The sequence below is a fragment of the Panthera leo genome, chromosome D1 (assembly GCF_018350215.1).
Source record: "Panthera leo isolate Ple1 chromosome D1, P.leo_Ple1_pat1.1, whole genome shotgun sequence".
Taxonomy (NCBI): domain Eukaryota; kingdom Metazoa; phylum Chordata; class Mammalia; order Carnivora; family Felidae; genus Panthera; species Panthera leo.
Window position 1 is genome coordinate 109437700 of NC_056688.1, and position 13613 is coordinate 109451312.

General features: G+C 51.5%; 1 protein-coding gene across 3 annotated transcripts in view; it reads right to left on the minus strand.

Annotated features, from left to right (window-relative positions):
• SPTBN2 (spectrin beta, non-erythrocytic 2) overlaps positions 1 to 13613 on the minus strand; it is a 39428-nt gene that overhangs the window by 23277 nt on the left and 2538 nt on the right. For all 3 annotated transcript variants that reach the window (XM_042904886.1, XM_042904887.1, XM_042904885.1), the window contains exons 2-7: positions 9122 to 9300; positions 4494 to 4645; positions 3872 to 4045; positions 2959 to 3050; positions 2719 to 2799; positions 2278 to 2393 (exon numbers count right to left, since the gene is read on the minus strand). In XM_042904886.1, coding sequence (XP_042760820.1) covers positions 2278 to 2393; positions 2719 to 2799; positions 2959 to 3050; positions 3872 to 4045; positions 4494 to 4645; positions 9122 to 9278 — 772 coding nt within the window. In that variant the 5' untranslated portion in view covers positions 9279 to 9300. The remainder of the gene's footprint in view (positions 1 to 2277; positions 2394 to 2718; positions 2800 to 2958; positions 3051 to 3871; positions 4046 to 4493; positions 4646 to 9121; positions 9301 to 13613) is intronic.

Below are 13613 nucleotides of genomic sequence, written 5' to 3' on the forward strand. Positions count from 1 at the left end.
AAGGAGGTTTTTACCCACTGTTTCCAGTGGAGACCAAAGTTAGTTGTTTAGGGGAAGAAAGGTAAGGAAAGAAACCGTATTCCTGTCTGGGGATGGATCTTGTACTTAAGAACTGGAAAGATGTCTAAGAAGTCAATGGATTCAGGGGCAGCAAGACGGAGGGTACAAAGTAAGCTTCCTGCACCCAGGATGTTCAGAGGGACAGGCCCAGTGAGCCCCAGCAGTTCTCAGGGTCATTTTTGGGCATGGTCACGGCTATTTTCAACCTCAATCCCAAAGTTCAGCTATGGGTCCAAGGAGGCGAATGTCCTTGAGGCAAATCAGCTTCTACCACAAGGGCGAAGGCTGACTAAGACTTGAAATCCTTGGGTTCTATTAGGCAGATTCCATCCTGCCTAAAGGGAAGACTAGAGGACCAGCAGCCCTTTGACCACTTCTGAAAGCTCACAGGCAGGCAGGAACCACTGGAATCACCTCGTCAAGTTACAGGATACTTAGCTTTGCATAAATGTTCTTTATCATAGCTGTGCTTCTCAAATGCTCTCCCAGGATCCTACATTTGCTCTCCCTCTAACACCAGTTAGCTGTTGTCACTCTGGACTGAGAGGGACTGAGATGGGGCTACGGTGGGATGGAAAACAGGGAGAAAACAACTGAGACCCAAGTCTGTCCAGGGAGTTTAAGAAGGGGCGTTTCCAGCTGGGAAGCCCCTTGGCCCTTCTCTGCCTCCCTTTCCTGGAGGCACCAAGTCTGTTCTCTGCTCTCCCAGATGTGGCTGAGCAAACAGGTCTGGAGTTTGACTCTCTGCTCCACCAGCTGTATGACCTTGGGAAAGTCACTTAACCCTGTTATAGGTCCCCATCTTCTCCTCCATAAATGGAGAATAATAACAGTACTGATTTCAAGGGGGTGTTGTGAGGATTAAATTAATTGAAGCATCAAGTGCAGTGCCAGGTACCAAATAAAAGCCTGATGGCTATGGCCAGTCTCACCAGTGTTAATGTCAGAACCACAGAGGCCAGTCAGCAGGGGCTGCTGACTGTAAGGCCCATGTTTGGTGAGTCCTCAAGGTCATGCAACTTAGGGGCGCTGGGGTCGCTCAGTCGGTTAAGCACCCAACTTCGGCTCAGGTCATGATCTTGCAGTCTGTGGGTTCGAGCCCCGCGTTGGGCTCTGTGCTGACGGCTCAGAGCCTGGAGCCTGCTTTGGATTCTGTGTCTCCCTCTCTCTCTGCCCCTCCCCTGCTCACACTCTGTCTCTCTCTCTCTCTCTCAAAAATAAACATAAACATTAAAAATTTTTTTTAGAAAAAGGTCATGCAGCTTTATTTAGAACCCTAGAATTTTAGAATGAGAAGGGCCTTAGAGACCACATAGACCAATCTTCCCATATTAGAGATGAGGAAACTAAGCCACAGAGAGGCTAAGTGACTGGCTCTAGAGCTGGTCCATGGTGGGGCTGGGATGGAACTGTAGCCTAGGGCTCTTTCTGCCACAGGGTGTCACCTCTTCCCACAGTTTTTTTTTTTTTTTTTTTTAAATTGAGATATAATTCTCATATCATAAAATTCACCCTTTTAAAGTATACTATTCAGGGGTGCCTGGGTGGCTCAGTCAGTTAAGTGTCCAACTTCAGCTCAGGTCATGATCTCACCGTTCGTGAGTTCGAGCCCCGCGGCGGGCTCTGTGCTGACAGCTCAGAGCCTGGAGCCTGCTTCAGATCTGTGTCTCCCTCTCTCTCTCTGCCCCTCCCCTGCTCGCACTCTATCTCTCTGTCTCAAAAATAAACATAAAATTTTTTTTTTAATAAAAAAATATAAAGTATACTATTCATGGGGCGCCTGGGTGACTCAGTCGGTTAAGTGCCCGACTTCTGCTCAGGTCATGGTGGCATAGCTTGTGAGTTCGAGCCTGCGTTGGGCTCTGTGTTGACAGCTCAGAGCCCAGAGTCTGCTTCAAATTCTGTGTCTCCTTCTCTCTCTGCCCCTCCCCAGCTCATGCTCTGTCTCTCTCTCTCTCTCTCTCCTCCAAAAATAAATAAACATTTTTAAAAAATTAAAAATTAAGTATACTATTCAGCAGTTTTTAGTATATTCACAAGGACGTGCAGCCCTCACCACTATCTATTCTGGAACATCACCCCCCAAAGGAAACCCCATATCCATTAGCAGTCACCTCCCATGCACACACCCCACCCCTCTGCCAGCCCCAGGCGCCCACTCATCATCTGCCTTCTATCTCTATCCTGCAGCGTCTTTGGTAGATCCCTCTGCCCCACCTTCAGGATCCAGCAGTTTCGTGAGCCCCAGCTCCTTCTCGGCCAGATTGAAAGCGTTTTGCAGATTGTAGTGTGCATTGCACTTCTTCAGTGACTCAAAATCCAGCAGATCCGGCCTGCAACCAGGGGGAATATAGAAGGCATTGGGAGCACATGAGCTCCTAAAGAGGAAAAGTAAAGCTACCCCTATTCTTTATCCTCGTCACCAACTCCATTTTGTCCAGAACCAAGGACCCTAAACCCACACCCACCCATCCTTCCCCATCTCGGCTCCCATCCCTGCCCTCTGTGCATCGTGTTGCCCCCACATCCCAGCTCTTCTCTGAATGTTCATTCCTCATAACTGCCGGGTGGCCCATCTCACTGTTTGTGCGTGTGTGTGCCCCTAGGCCATGAACCAACCCGGCAGCTCGGGTGGGCTCGCTAACCCTGGCTCCTCACCGGTGTTTATGCACGATGGCGTTGAAGGCCAGACCATCTCTCCAGCTGGTGGTGAAGTTGTGCACGTTGACATTGGGATACCTATATACAGAGACCGGGACAAATGGTAAGTAGGGCCTAGCCCAGGTCTGCAACTCAACGATGGATCCCCAGCTAATGGGTCCTGGAGCCCAGGCCTCCTTTACCACACAGCCTTGGTGCATCCAACCCTCCAAGGCCATGATCCCTGGGCAGCCTCACCCCGCGGTCTTCATCTGGCACCACAGCAGTAGGGCATCCTTGGCTGACTTCTTCTCCTTGTTGTCTTCTGTTTCCACACTGATGTCCTGGATCTAAGAAGGAGAGAAAGAAGATCCTCACTCTTTGAACAGGGGCTCCTGGAGTTATTGGAGATACTCAGAAATGTATAGCAGGAAACTGCTCTTTAGACTCCTGTGATAGGGGTGCAGGAACAGAGCCTGGGACCATTCCTCCTAGGCGAGTGACCACAAAACATTGGTTCAAAAGGATCTGAGGCATCAAGATGGGGTAAGATGTCAGAATAGTGGACGTTCCTCAAAACGAAGGTTGCTGCCTCCTCCCGGTGGGGACCCACGAGTGCCTGAGAGCAGGGTTTCAAAGGGGACACTGATGGAGTTCTGCTCAGGGCTGGGAGGAGCTGAAGAAGTACCACCCAGGGAGAAAGGGGACAACCAGGACAGTTGTGATGGCATTAGGACACTGGACTGCCTGTGCTCAGAGCATAAGGAACAGTACGGTGACTGTTTTAGGGAGGCAAGCAGAGTTTGAGACAGAGGAGTGGACCAATGACCAGGCCCCAAATGCAGTTCTCAAACTTTCAGGGGTGAAAGTTCAGTCTGTAAAATCTCCAGTCCCTTGTGGTCCAACATGTGGTCATACTACATGTGACCAGTCAACAAACCGGGCCACAGGGAACTGGCCACAGAAGTTTGACAACACCCACACTGGTCTCTACTCTGTTTAAGGAGGAGAGTCCCTTGATCTGGGGCCTGGATATCACAGCAACCACAAAGTGCTATACAAGGTTCTAGACCCTTCCTGTTTATATCGATCATGCCAGGGACTGGCAGTGCCTGTCCACGGTACAGCACCAATGTGTGAAGCACATTCTGCGTGACACTCTGTGGGGTACCTGGAACCGAAGGATGATGGTCCAGACCAGCCCAAGGGTCAGACGGTGGTTTCCGTCCACAATGTCATGGGAGCCCATATTTTCCAAGTGCACTTTCTGCTCCTTCAGGAACTGTAGCGCCTTGTCCACGTTCTCCAGGCAGTGGATCCGCATGCGGCCTTTTGTGGGCTTTGGCTGTTGAGGGACAGAGGACACAATGACATGAATCCATGGGCCTCCTCCTCCTTCCCTCCTAGCCTTCCCAAGGCCCTCCTTTGCACACCTTCCCCATGACCCCCCTCAGGAACACAGGGACAGCCCTCAAGGCTGGGCCAGAGTTCACACAGCCAAAGCTGAGGTTCCAGATCAGGCTTGGGCAGATTAAGATTCCCAAGGGAATTAATTGCACCCAGAGTGGGTGGGAAAAGAAATGTTTTCAATGGGGCCACTGTTTCTGTCTCCATGAAGCAATGCTCCTATTTAATCCATGTAGCAAAGCCTCTCCAACTGAAACCATCCTCTGAGCAGACAACAGCCAACTGCTTTCCACTCTGTGCTGTCATTCCTCTCGAAGGGCAACTCCAAGTTTGTCCCCTTGCCCACTGTTTTTCGGGCTCCCTCCTCCTCTATGACCACAGCTTACCAGTGTCTCTCCTGAGAGCACCTCGAGGAGCCTCAGGAGGTTACGTCCGTCCCGGAGGTCGCTGTACAGGTCTCCCACCCGGCATGTCACCCGGGCCAGGTGTGAGTTCACCCACTTGGTGAAGGTTTTCTTCTGCACAGCTTCTCGCTCATCTGTGGCAGCGATATGGGGTCATTTCTAGCCTTCAAGTACAGTGCACCTGCTTCTAAATACCAGTTGACAGGGTTAGGGGCCTGGGGGTGCTTGAGAGACTGGAAGTGAGGTCGGGTATGCAGGAGGGGAAGGAAGGTGCCTGAGATGAAAATCACTAACTTCAAAGCAGGAAATAAAGAAAATGGAATGAGCTCATAAGGTAAAAAATAAAAATGAGAAAACAGGCTTTGAGAAGAAAGGATGAAAGGAATTAGAGGCAGTGAGACATACGGAGAAGGGCTAGGATCTGGGACCAGGGCTCTGTCCTGTAACAGTGGTGAAACACTGTTACTTCATCAGGGCCTCACTTTCCTTATCTGTAAAACGGGCATACTACTCGACTTTCTACTTCAACGGGTCACTACGTTGATTAAATGAGACAATGTATGTAAGAAGCTTGGCACACATGATGAGTTACTCCTTGATGAGTTACAGTTATCCAGGCATGATCTAACCCGAAGGAAAACCAGGACCAGCAGGAGGTGTGGCTGTTCTCTTTGGTGATGGACAAAGGAAAGGGCGTGGACTTAAATTACAGCAGCAGCAGCAGCAGCAGCAGCGGCTCTTCCAAGTGGTCATTAGAAGGACATGACATTAGAGGCTGCGAGCCTCCTGAGTCAGCTTGTTCTCCTGGGATAATTTAAAGAAAAGACAGGCTCCTCTACTTCTGGGGTGGGCTCATTTGATTGGCTGAAAGGGGATCCTGTCCCAGGACACCGACATTCCAATGCAAAGAAGGAAAACAATCTTGAAAACTGGGAATAGGGAAAACACTGAGCCCAAGAAACACAGGGGGAAACTTCGGGCAGAGTTAGGTGCAGATCTCAAAGAAGGTGAGGAGATGCCTTGCTGCCTGGTCTGCAAGAAGGGCTGCTGATAAACACATGATTTTTAGGTTCTGCAGAAAAGTTAAAATTTTAAACGTTATAAATGACAAAGTGAGGGAAGAAGTGCAGGCCATTGGGAGCTGCTCTGGCCACGAGGATTTCTGCCCATTTCCCCTAGAGAAGCCTAGTGTGAGGACCCAACCCAAGTGGCCAGGGTCTGAAGAGTCACTTTTGTTTCCCTTCTCAGCACCAGCATCTCAGAAACTGAAAAGACTCATCCCTGAGTCTCACATTCCTAGGCACCTCACCCATAAAACAAAACGACACACCCATGTCTATTTCTGTCTCTTACCTCCAACCTCTGTCTCTTACCCAGGCCAACCTTGGGGTCCTAACAACTGCACCCATGGGCCCCTGCTCTGTGGGCCTCCTTTCAGGGTCCACAGGCCCCTTCTGAGCTGGGGATTGCCCAGATCATCAGCCGTTATTGGATCTGTGGAGACTGCCCTGATGCCAGGTGCACTGGCGTGAGGCCATTTTGGCCCACAGGTAGGGTAAGAGAGGAAGACGTGAAAACAGTGGCAGCTAGGAGAAGACTGGGCAAAGCCAAGAACCAGAGGCAAAGCAGAATTTCACAAGGTGCCCACAACACCCACGGACACCCCAAAACACAGTGGGTTCCAAAAATACACTGAAATATTGATGCCAGGATGAACACATGCCTGCTCAGAATATACCTGAGCCTGTCTGACGCACTCCCTCACACACCTTGGGACACCCACTCAGAAACCCAGGGCAACAGGGACAAGCCCTAGGTGGCTCAGTCTTCCCGCTCACCACCCTCTCTCCTTCCAGCTATCCCGGCAGGTGCTTCACCTCCAAACCCTCAGCAGCCACAGCGGACTGCCTGGGTGCCCTCCTGTGCGCTGCCGCCACGCTCACTGTCCCTTCTTCCAGGGCGTCCAAGCCTTTCCCCACTTTGTCAGTACCAAGCTTTTCGTGGGCTCTTGTAATTACTCCCCCGACACATCGTCGGCTGAGCACGGACCATGTCCCACTCGGGCTTTGCTCCGCTGCTCCCGCCCGGTGCCCCCCAGCCCGGCAGCTCACCTTGAAGCTGTTTGAAGCGGCCTTCCAGCACGCTGGCGTACTGAGCGGGGTTGATGAAGGCGGCTGGCGACAGCAGGAGGCCCCCGGGGCTCTGCGCCCCTTCCACGGCCTCATAGTAAAAGTCGCCCGCCCCGTTCAGGCCGGGCCCGTGCGCCCTGCTCACTCCGTTCCCATTCATGCCGCCCGCTGCCCCTCACGCGGCCCGGGGCCCTGCGCCCATGCCCTGCCCGCGCCGCGCGGGGCGCCACCGGTCCGCTCCCTTCCCCCGCCCCCGGAACCCGGGGTCCCCGAGCGCCTGGGCTCCCGTCAGGGAGTTGGCTCAAAGGTGGTGAACGTGTCGCCGAGCGGGGGAAACGGTGTTCCGGCCGTCTGGGCGCCTGAGCTCCGGGGCAAGTCGACGGAGCAGACCTGGCTGCGAGCGAGAGGAGACAGAGGCCGCTCCCGACAAACAGGTCGGACGGTGCCGGGGAGGGGCGGGAGGCGGAGCGCGGCCGGCTGTGGCGGGCCGGGCCCTGCGGGGCGAGCGGGGAACTGCCCTCAGCAACCCCCCGCCCCCCCCCCCCGCCCCCTCCACCGCCCCGGCTGCCTCAGCGTGGGCCCCCGAAGGTTTGCAGGTGTAACAAGGCTGGCCCCTCTTGGGGCGACTCTGGGAAGTCCCCTTCTGGACATGAGCTTTAATCGCCAACTCCCAGAGCAGAGAAAGAGAAATCCTCCAAGAGGCAAAACCAGCTCAGTAGGTGCCAGGCTCTGTGCTTAGGCGGTTGCTCAAGTCCCCTTATCTGTGAAATAGGTGTTGGTGTCTTCCCTACTTGTTTGTCACCACTTCCAGTTCTGGCTCTTCCCTTCCGCTAGGCCCACCAGGCCCTCCTCAGCCAGGCCATTCCAGGCCCCCAGTGCGCAGCACCAAAGGGACGGCTGCCAGATCTTCTTCCTTCCTTTCTCTGGGCTTCAGCGCCTGCCCCTTACAGCCTACTCTTGCCTCTCTCCTGTCTCCATTCATCCCGTATTTATTTGCACCAGTAGGTGCAAGCTGCAGTGCTAGGCTAAGCCCATACTGAGATGCCTCTTCGGGAGAGCCCGGTTTGGTGGTGGAGAAATGACAGCTCGGGTGGCATGTGTGCATGAACATGGTGATGGTCCTGGGTATCATGTGTCATGTGCACGGACATCGAAACAGTCCTGGGTGGCACAAGACATGTGCACACCGACATCATGACAGTTCTAGAGGCAACGTGCATCCAAAACCAGGGTACCAGGGAAACTTTTCCTCAAAGAGGTGACATTGTCCGTAACCCACTGTTCTCATCTATAGAAACACTGATAGGTGTATTTCATAAGCCAGCCTGAAGACCCAACCAGAAAGGCAGTGAGGTCCAGGAGAAAATGATGAGGGATCCCCAGAGCTAAAGCCATCACCCAAGGGTCCTCAGATGGATACTGGGCTGCCTGAAAAGAGTTACCTGGAGAGCTTTTTAAAAATCCTGATTTCTGGACCGTATGTTCAAAGATCCTAATTCAATGTGTCTACGAAGGGGAGGGGCTTGGGAACCTGTATTTGTAAAAATGTCCCTGGGTGATCCTGTAAAAACTGCAGCCCGGTTTGGGAACCACCCCCTCAGTGTCTCCCTTCTTCCAGGAGGCCACCCACTCGTGCTGGGAGCACTGCCTCTGAGGGGGGAATAATAGTTGCGGCCTCTCCCACCGCACTGGGCTGGGAGGCCAGCAGGTGGGTGGAAGAGACAAGGGTGGGATGAAGGAGGGAAACCAGACGGGGTGGGTGGCCTTAGGGTGTGTGGGTGACTCAGCCCCACGCCAGCCCCTGGTGGTGTCAGGTGGCAGCTGCACTCTTGTTGCCATGACAACTCCTCCAGGAACGCAGGGAGGCCCGTCCGACGGGTTTGTTTGCGCTCGCTAGCTCCGAGAAGCTGAGGGAAGAGCCCAAGCCTTAGGGGAGGGCAGAGGCCTTGGTGGGTAGAGAGCAGACCCGGGAGAATGGGCAGCTGCAGAAACCAGCAGCGGGAGGAGGGAACCTGCTTCAGGGAACAGGTAGATGAAACAATGGGAGGAACAGGCGGCAGGTGGAAGGAACAGGCGGGGAGGGAGAGGGGAGGATAATGGACTGGGAGGGAGAACAGGTGTGAGAGGTGACAGTGAAGACCAAGGAAGACACAACAAGGGGATGAAAGGTAAGGGAGATGGGTGGGTGGAGATGGCAGGAGTAAGTGAAAAAGAGCTAGGAACCATGACTCAGGGACAGAGAGGAAGAGAATTGAGTCCTGTGCCTGGGGGAAGGGAAGCTGGGGAACATTCTGGATTGTATGATGTTTGCTCTCGGTGCTAAGTTGGGCCCAGAGGCTTGATGGGGGTGATCTGGATTTCCTACTCTTGTGTAGCAGCTTAGAAAGAAAGTTGGTCTTCCCATAAGGTTAAAGGACTCTTCCTGACAAGCTTCTCTCCCCAGCCTCCTCAGCATCTCCCCTGGCCCTCCCCTGGCCTCACCTGCCAGGGCCTTAATGCGAGACCTCTCAAAGAGGCGGGCTGAGCTGCTGTCATTGTCCCAGTCCGAGTCAGGCAGGTCCCAGCGGTTGTTGATGTCGCTGTACTGGCCCTGGATCTCCAAGCTGTCGAAGTCTGTGGGTGACAGGGTGCTGCTCATGGTGGTAGGTGGCCTCCTGCTCCTGCAAGGGGGAACGTGGTTGGTGAGGGGCATCTCAGGACCACTGAGCCCAGTACTCACCATGTCCTCTCCTCTCTTGCCCTAGATCTGCTCTGCTGTCCTGAGGGCCGAAGGCTGTGGTTGATTTCTCTGTCAATGAAAATCAGCCCCGGTGGAAGAGGGGGAGCCATGGTGGGGAAGCAGAAGGACAGGAGTGAAACACGAAGGCAGGAGTGTCCCAGAGTGGTGCAACAGAGAGGAAGGGCTCCAGAGGCTCAGGCCAGAGAGGGACAGGTGCGCAAAGCTGGGGACTGGAAGCGGCCATGGCTAATAGCATGGCTCAGCACAGCAATGCGCAAACCAGGGTAACAAAGGGAGCAGGCATGGGACCCCATGGGCAATAATGAGTATAAACTGGAGTTCTTTGATTCCTTGATTCCACAAACTGTTCTGAGCTCCCACTCCACATAAGATGGCCTCCTGTACCCAGTAGGTAATTTGAAAAGACCCTAATCCTGCTCTTGAGCTAAGACACATTTATGATACACCAGGAAGACCGTGATGCACTGTTAGGTAAGTACAGACAAAGTGTCCAGGAGTTCAGAGGAGGACACAGTATGGCTCTCTCCCCTTTGTTTCCTTTTGTTTGTACAGGAAATACCTAATAGGTGCTGGATAAGTGTCAGCTGTGATATGTGTCCCTGCTATTTACATGCATCGTCTCATCAAAACCCCCACGGGGCAGGGGTTCATTGTCATCCCCATTCATAGAAGCTGCACTGTGAAAGTTAAGTCATGGTTCAAGGTCACACAGCTGGAAGGAGCAGAGCTGGGTTTTAAAGAGAGGTTCTTGGGGCGCCTGGGTGGCGCGGTTGGTTAAGCGTCCGACTTCAGCCAGGTCACGATCTCACGGTCCGTGAGTTCGAGCCCCGCGTCAGGCTCTGGGCTGATGGCTCGGAGCCTGGAGCCTGTTTCCGATTCTGTGTCTCCCTCTCTCTCTGTCCCTCCCCCGTTCATGCTCTGTCTCTCTCTGTCCCAAAAATAAATAAAAAAAAAAACGTTGAAAAAAAAAATTAAAAAAAAAAAATAAAGAGAGGTTCTTTCTCACTTCGGGGAACAAGCTCTTAATAACAACATTTACACGTTCTTTGAACTTACTGGAGCCCTTCAGAGTCCCATGGGAGAGATCAGCACTTGTGGCTCCCTTTTAGGGCCCAAGCTAGGGAAATTAGGACCACATATGGTTGCCAGCACTCCTTGCGATTCTACGCTATGCAAACAAACTCTGTCCTTCTCAAAACTAACAAATGAGTTTCAGATTAGCTGCTAGGGATTAAAAAAAAAACCATTACCGTCCAAAGTTCTCGGGTAATTCAGCAGCCGTTCAAGGGAATGGAGGGGGCTGGGTCTGTAACTCTATTAGAACCCCCAATTCTGCATTTCTATTTTTCCTAGTACCTCTCAAACACAAACACATTTTAACCCTTTAGCACTACTTCCTAGAGTCGAGGCTTGATCTTGGCAGTCTCTGACTCTGGAAAGGAAGTCAGGAGAGCCTCGTGTGCGGTTTGGGGGAAGGAAGAAGAGATGCGGGGTGAGTTGTGGGTAGATAGGTTGGTGTGTTCCCCTGGGCACACAAAGGCAGGACTTGGCTTCTGTCATTAACTGGTTCTATGAAGCTGAACCTGAACCTGACCACATGAAGCCAGGATTGTCTGCCCCTCCCCTTTCCGTGCAAGAGAAAGCAGGCACAAGGATTTCCTTGGGAGTAGCATTAATGAGGTATGAGGGAGCTAAGGTCTAAGGTTCCTCGACTGGGTTTTTCATTCCCTGTAATAGGCAAGAGAGCTTAATTTCCACTAGCCTGGGACAACTTTCTCACTTAAAATCCATCATTTCTCCTAATCCCCAACAGATTCTTTGAATTTGCTCTGTAAATATTTATATAAAAATAAATTCTAGGGCAGAGTTGAGTCACCCTGAGTAAAGAGTGCTGTGGGCAAGGTGTGACCTGAACCAGAGTCACCTAATACTGGCAGGCACTGGAACAGGGAAGCAGCTCAAGCCCCAGGACCAGTACTAATTCCATTCTCTCTGCTTTTCAGATTAAGGCTTCCTTGCCGGTAGCCATGCTCACACTTAGCTCTGGAATTGACATTTCAAGCACTCATACTCTCCCTGTATAGACCTCCCCACAAAAACTCGTACATGCAATGCCCTCTAACCTTCAGTTTCCATGACCCTTTTCCTTTTATCAGGAGTCACAAACCTACTACAGCCAGCCCCCAGGTCTATGTCCAATAAGCTGTTTACAAATAACTGATTTTGGGTGCGCTAGGCTGGCTCAGCCGGAAGAGCATGTGACTCTTGATCCCAGGGTCATGAGTTCAAGCCCCATGTTGGGTATAGAGATTACTTAAATAAATAAAATTAAATATATATATATATATATATATATATATATATACACATGACTGATTTTGAATTCCTTTAGGTGGGCGTGAAGGTACTTTCCAGTTCTCTACAGGCCCCACCATTCCCTTTTGTCTCCTTTCCAGCTACGTCATGTATTTTTGTTAGCTGCCTGGGCCCTGAAGACCTCTGAGGTTTTCAAATCCTGCTTTATATCTTTGTGCTCCACAAAGAACAGACACTTAAAAGAAACAGACTGTCTGATCCTGTCTCCAAACCACTGTGTGTCCCTGGGGCCCCCAAACTGTACAAAACCTAAACATGTATTACTCTGGCTTCCTTTTGGTAATCCAACTTGGTCCTCCTAAGGGACCCAGGCATGGGATCCAGACCGCCCAGCAAAGTCTGGCTGTTAGAGCCTTTCCATGGAATCCTATAATTTGAGGGGGAAAGTATGGATTTGGAACTTCTCCTTCTTCTCAAATAAAAACTCAGTCACTTAAATGCTCCTTTGACCAAATCAAAATTTGGCATACATGCTTTGTATCCTGAGTTTCCAGGGATGCTGTCATATAGATAAGGAACGAAGATGACACAGATGTCCTTAGATCACAGGTCCTTATAGGGCTTCATGTTGGCATTCCAAGGAACTTGTTCCCATGGACTTGGATGTGAATGGTGCTCTCTGGTGTTGTTCAGCACCGTGGTTCCGAGGGCCTCTGAGTTTTGGTTTACGGTTTTTGGGCTCTGCAGTCTCCTGGCCTTTTGGACAATACCCTGTGTTCTCTGTTCCCTACCCCCATCTCTAGATTCCTATAGTTTTCTATTTGAGTTTCTTCACATAGATCCCGCTCTGGTTTCTTTTCACTGAGTATCTTATTCCTCACCTACGATCTGGGTCTCCATACTCACATTTCCAGAGTCAGCCTGTCCACCAGCCCCATGCCCCCCTGTCTCTCTGTATTCTCCTCATGGATTCCTGAACTCTGGCAACAGGACGGTACAGCAGCTAATCCAGATTACAGTTTCACCAGCACCTTATTCTTAGCCACTGACCTCGAGGCCAGGCCCAAGTAGCTTACATTGTTCATGCTAGAATAAAGCCAACTCCCACCAGCTGCAAGCTTGTGGTCCTACTCAATTCTCCACCCAAGCATTGCTGGATGCAGATTTTGTTCAGCTGCGTGGTGATCCTCAGGGGCAGACCCCCCCCCCCCCCCCCCCCCCCCGCCCCTTCCCCTTCCCTCCTGTTTTAGCTGGCATGCAAAACTAGAAATCCTGTCCCCCGGCTAGAGCCTGTCGTCGTATACCCTAATTCCTCCTCTGGCCACATCCTGCTCCTGATTAATTCTTTACCTCCCTCGGAGAAAGAGTTGATGGTTCCCTCCTCTGCTGCTCCCACAGAACTTCAGCATGAAGCTATCATTGCTTTCATCACATTGTATTACACTTAGTTGTTTATGTGTCTCTCTGCTTGCTCCACATTTAACCCATTGAGGACAAGGGCTGTGTTCTACTCATGTTTTGTCCTTTCCAAGCTCAGTACAATAGGTATTCGGTAAAGAAATAGTGAATGACTCGACCATAATTCTTTTTTTCTTGTTTCTTTCTTTCTTTCTTTCCTTTTTTTTTTTTTTTTTTTTTTTTTTACCAGCAAATTAATGTCTTTCTTAGAGCTGGAGAAAAACTCAAGCAAAGATGGGATTGGTGAAGACCTTCTGCTGGAGTACTCTCAGGGTTAAGCTCTACAGTTCAGGATCAGGGATTCTCAGACTTGCATGAATTCCAGTGACCCTGGAGGGCTATTAAAACACAGACCACTGGGCCCTGTCCCCCCACCCCCAGGGTTTCTGATTCAGTTGATCTGGGGTGGGGCCCAGAAATGTGCATTTCTAACCTGTTCCCAGCTGATACTAAAGTACT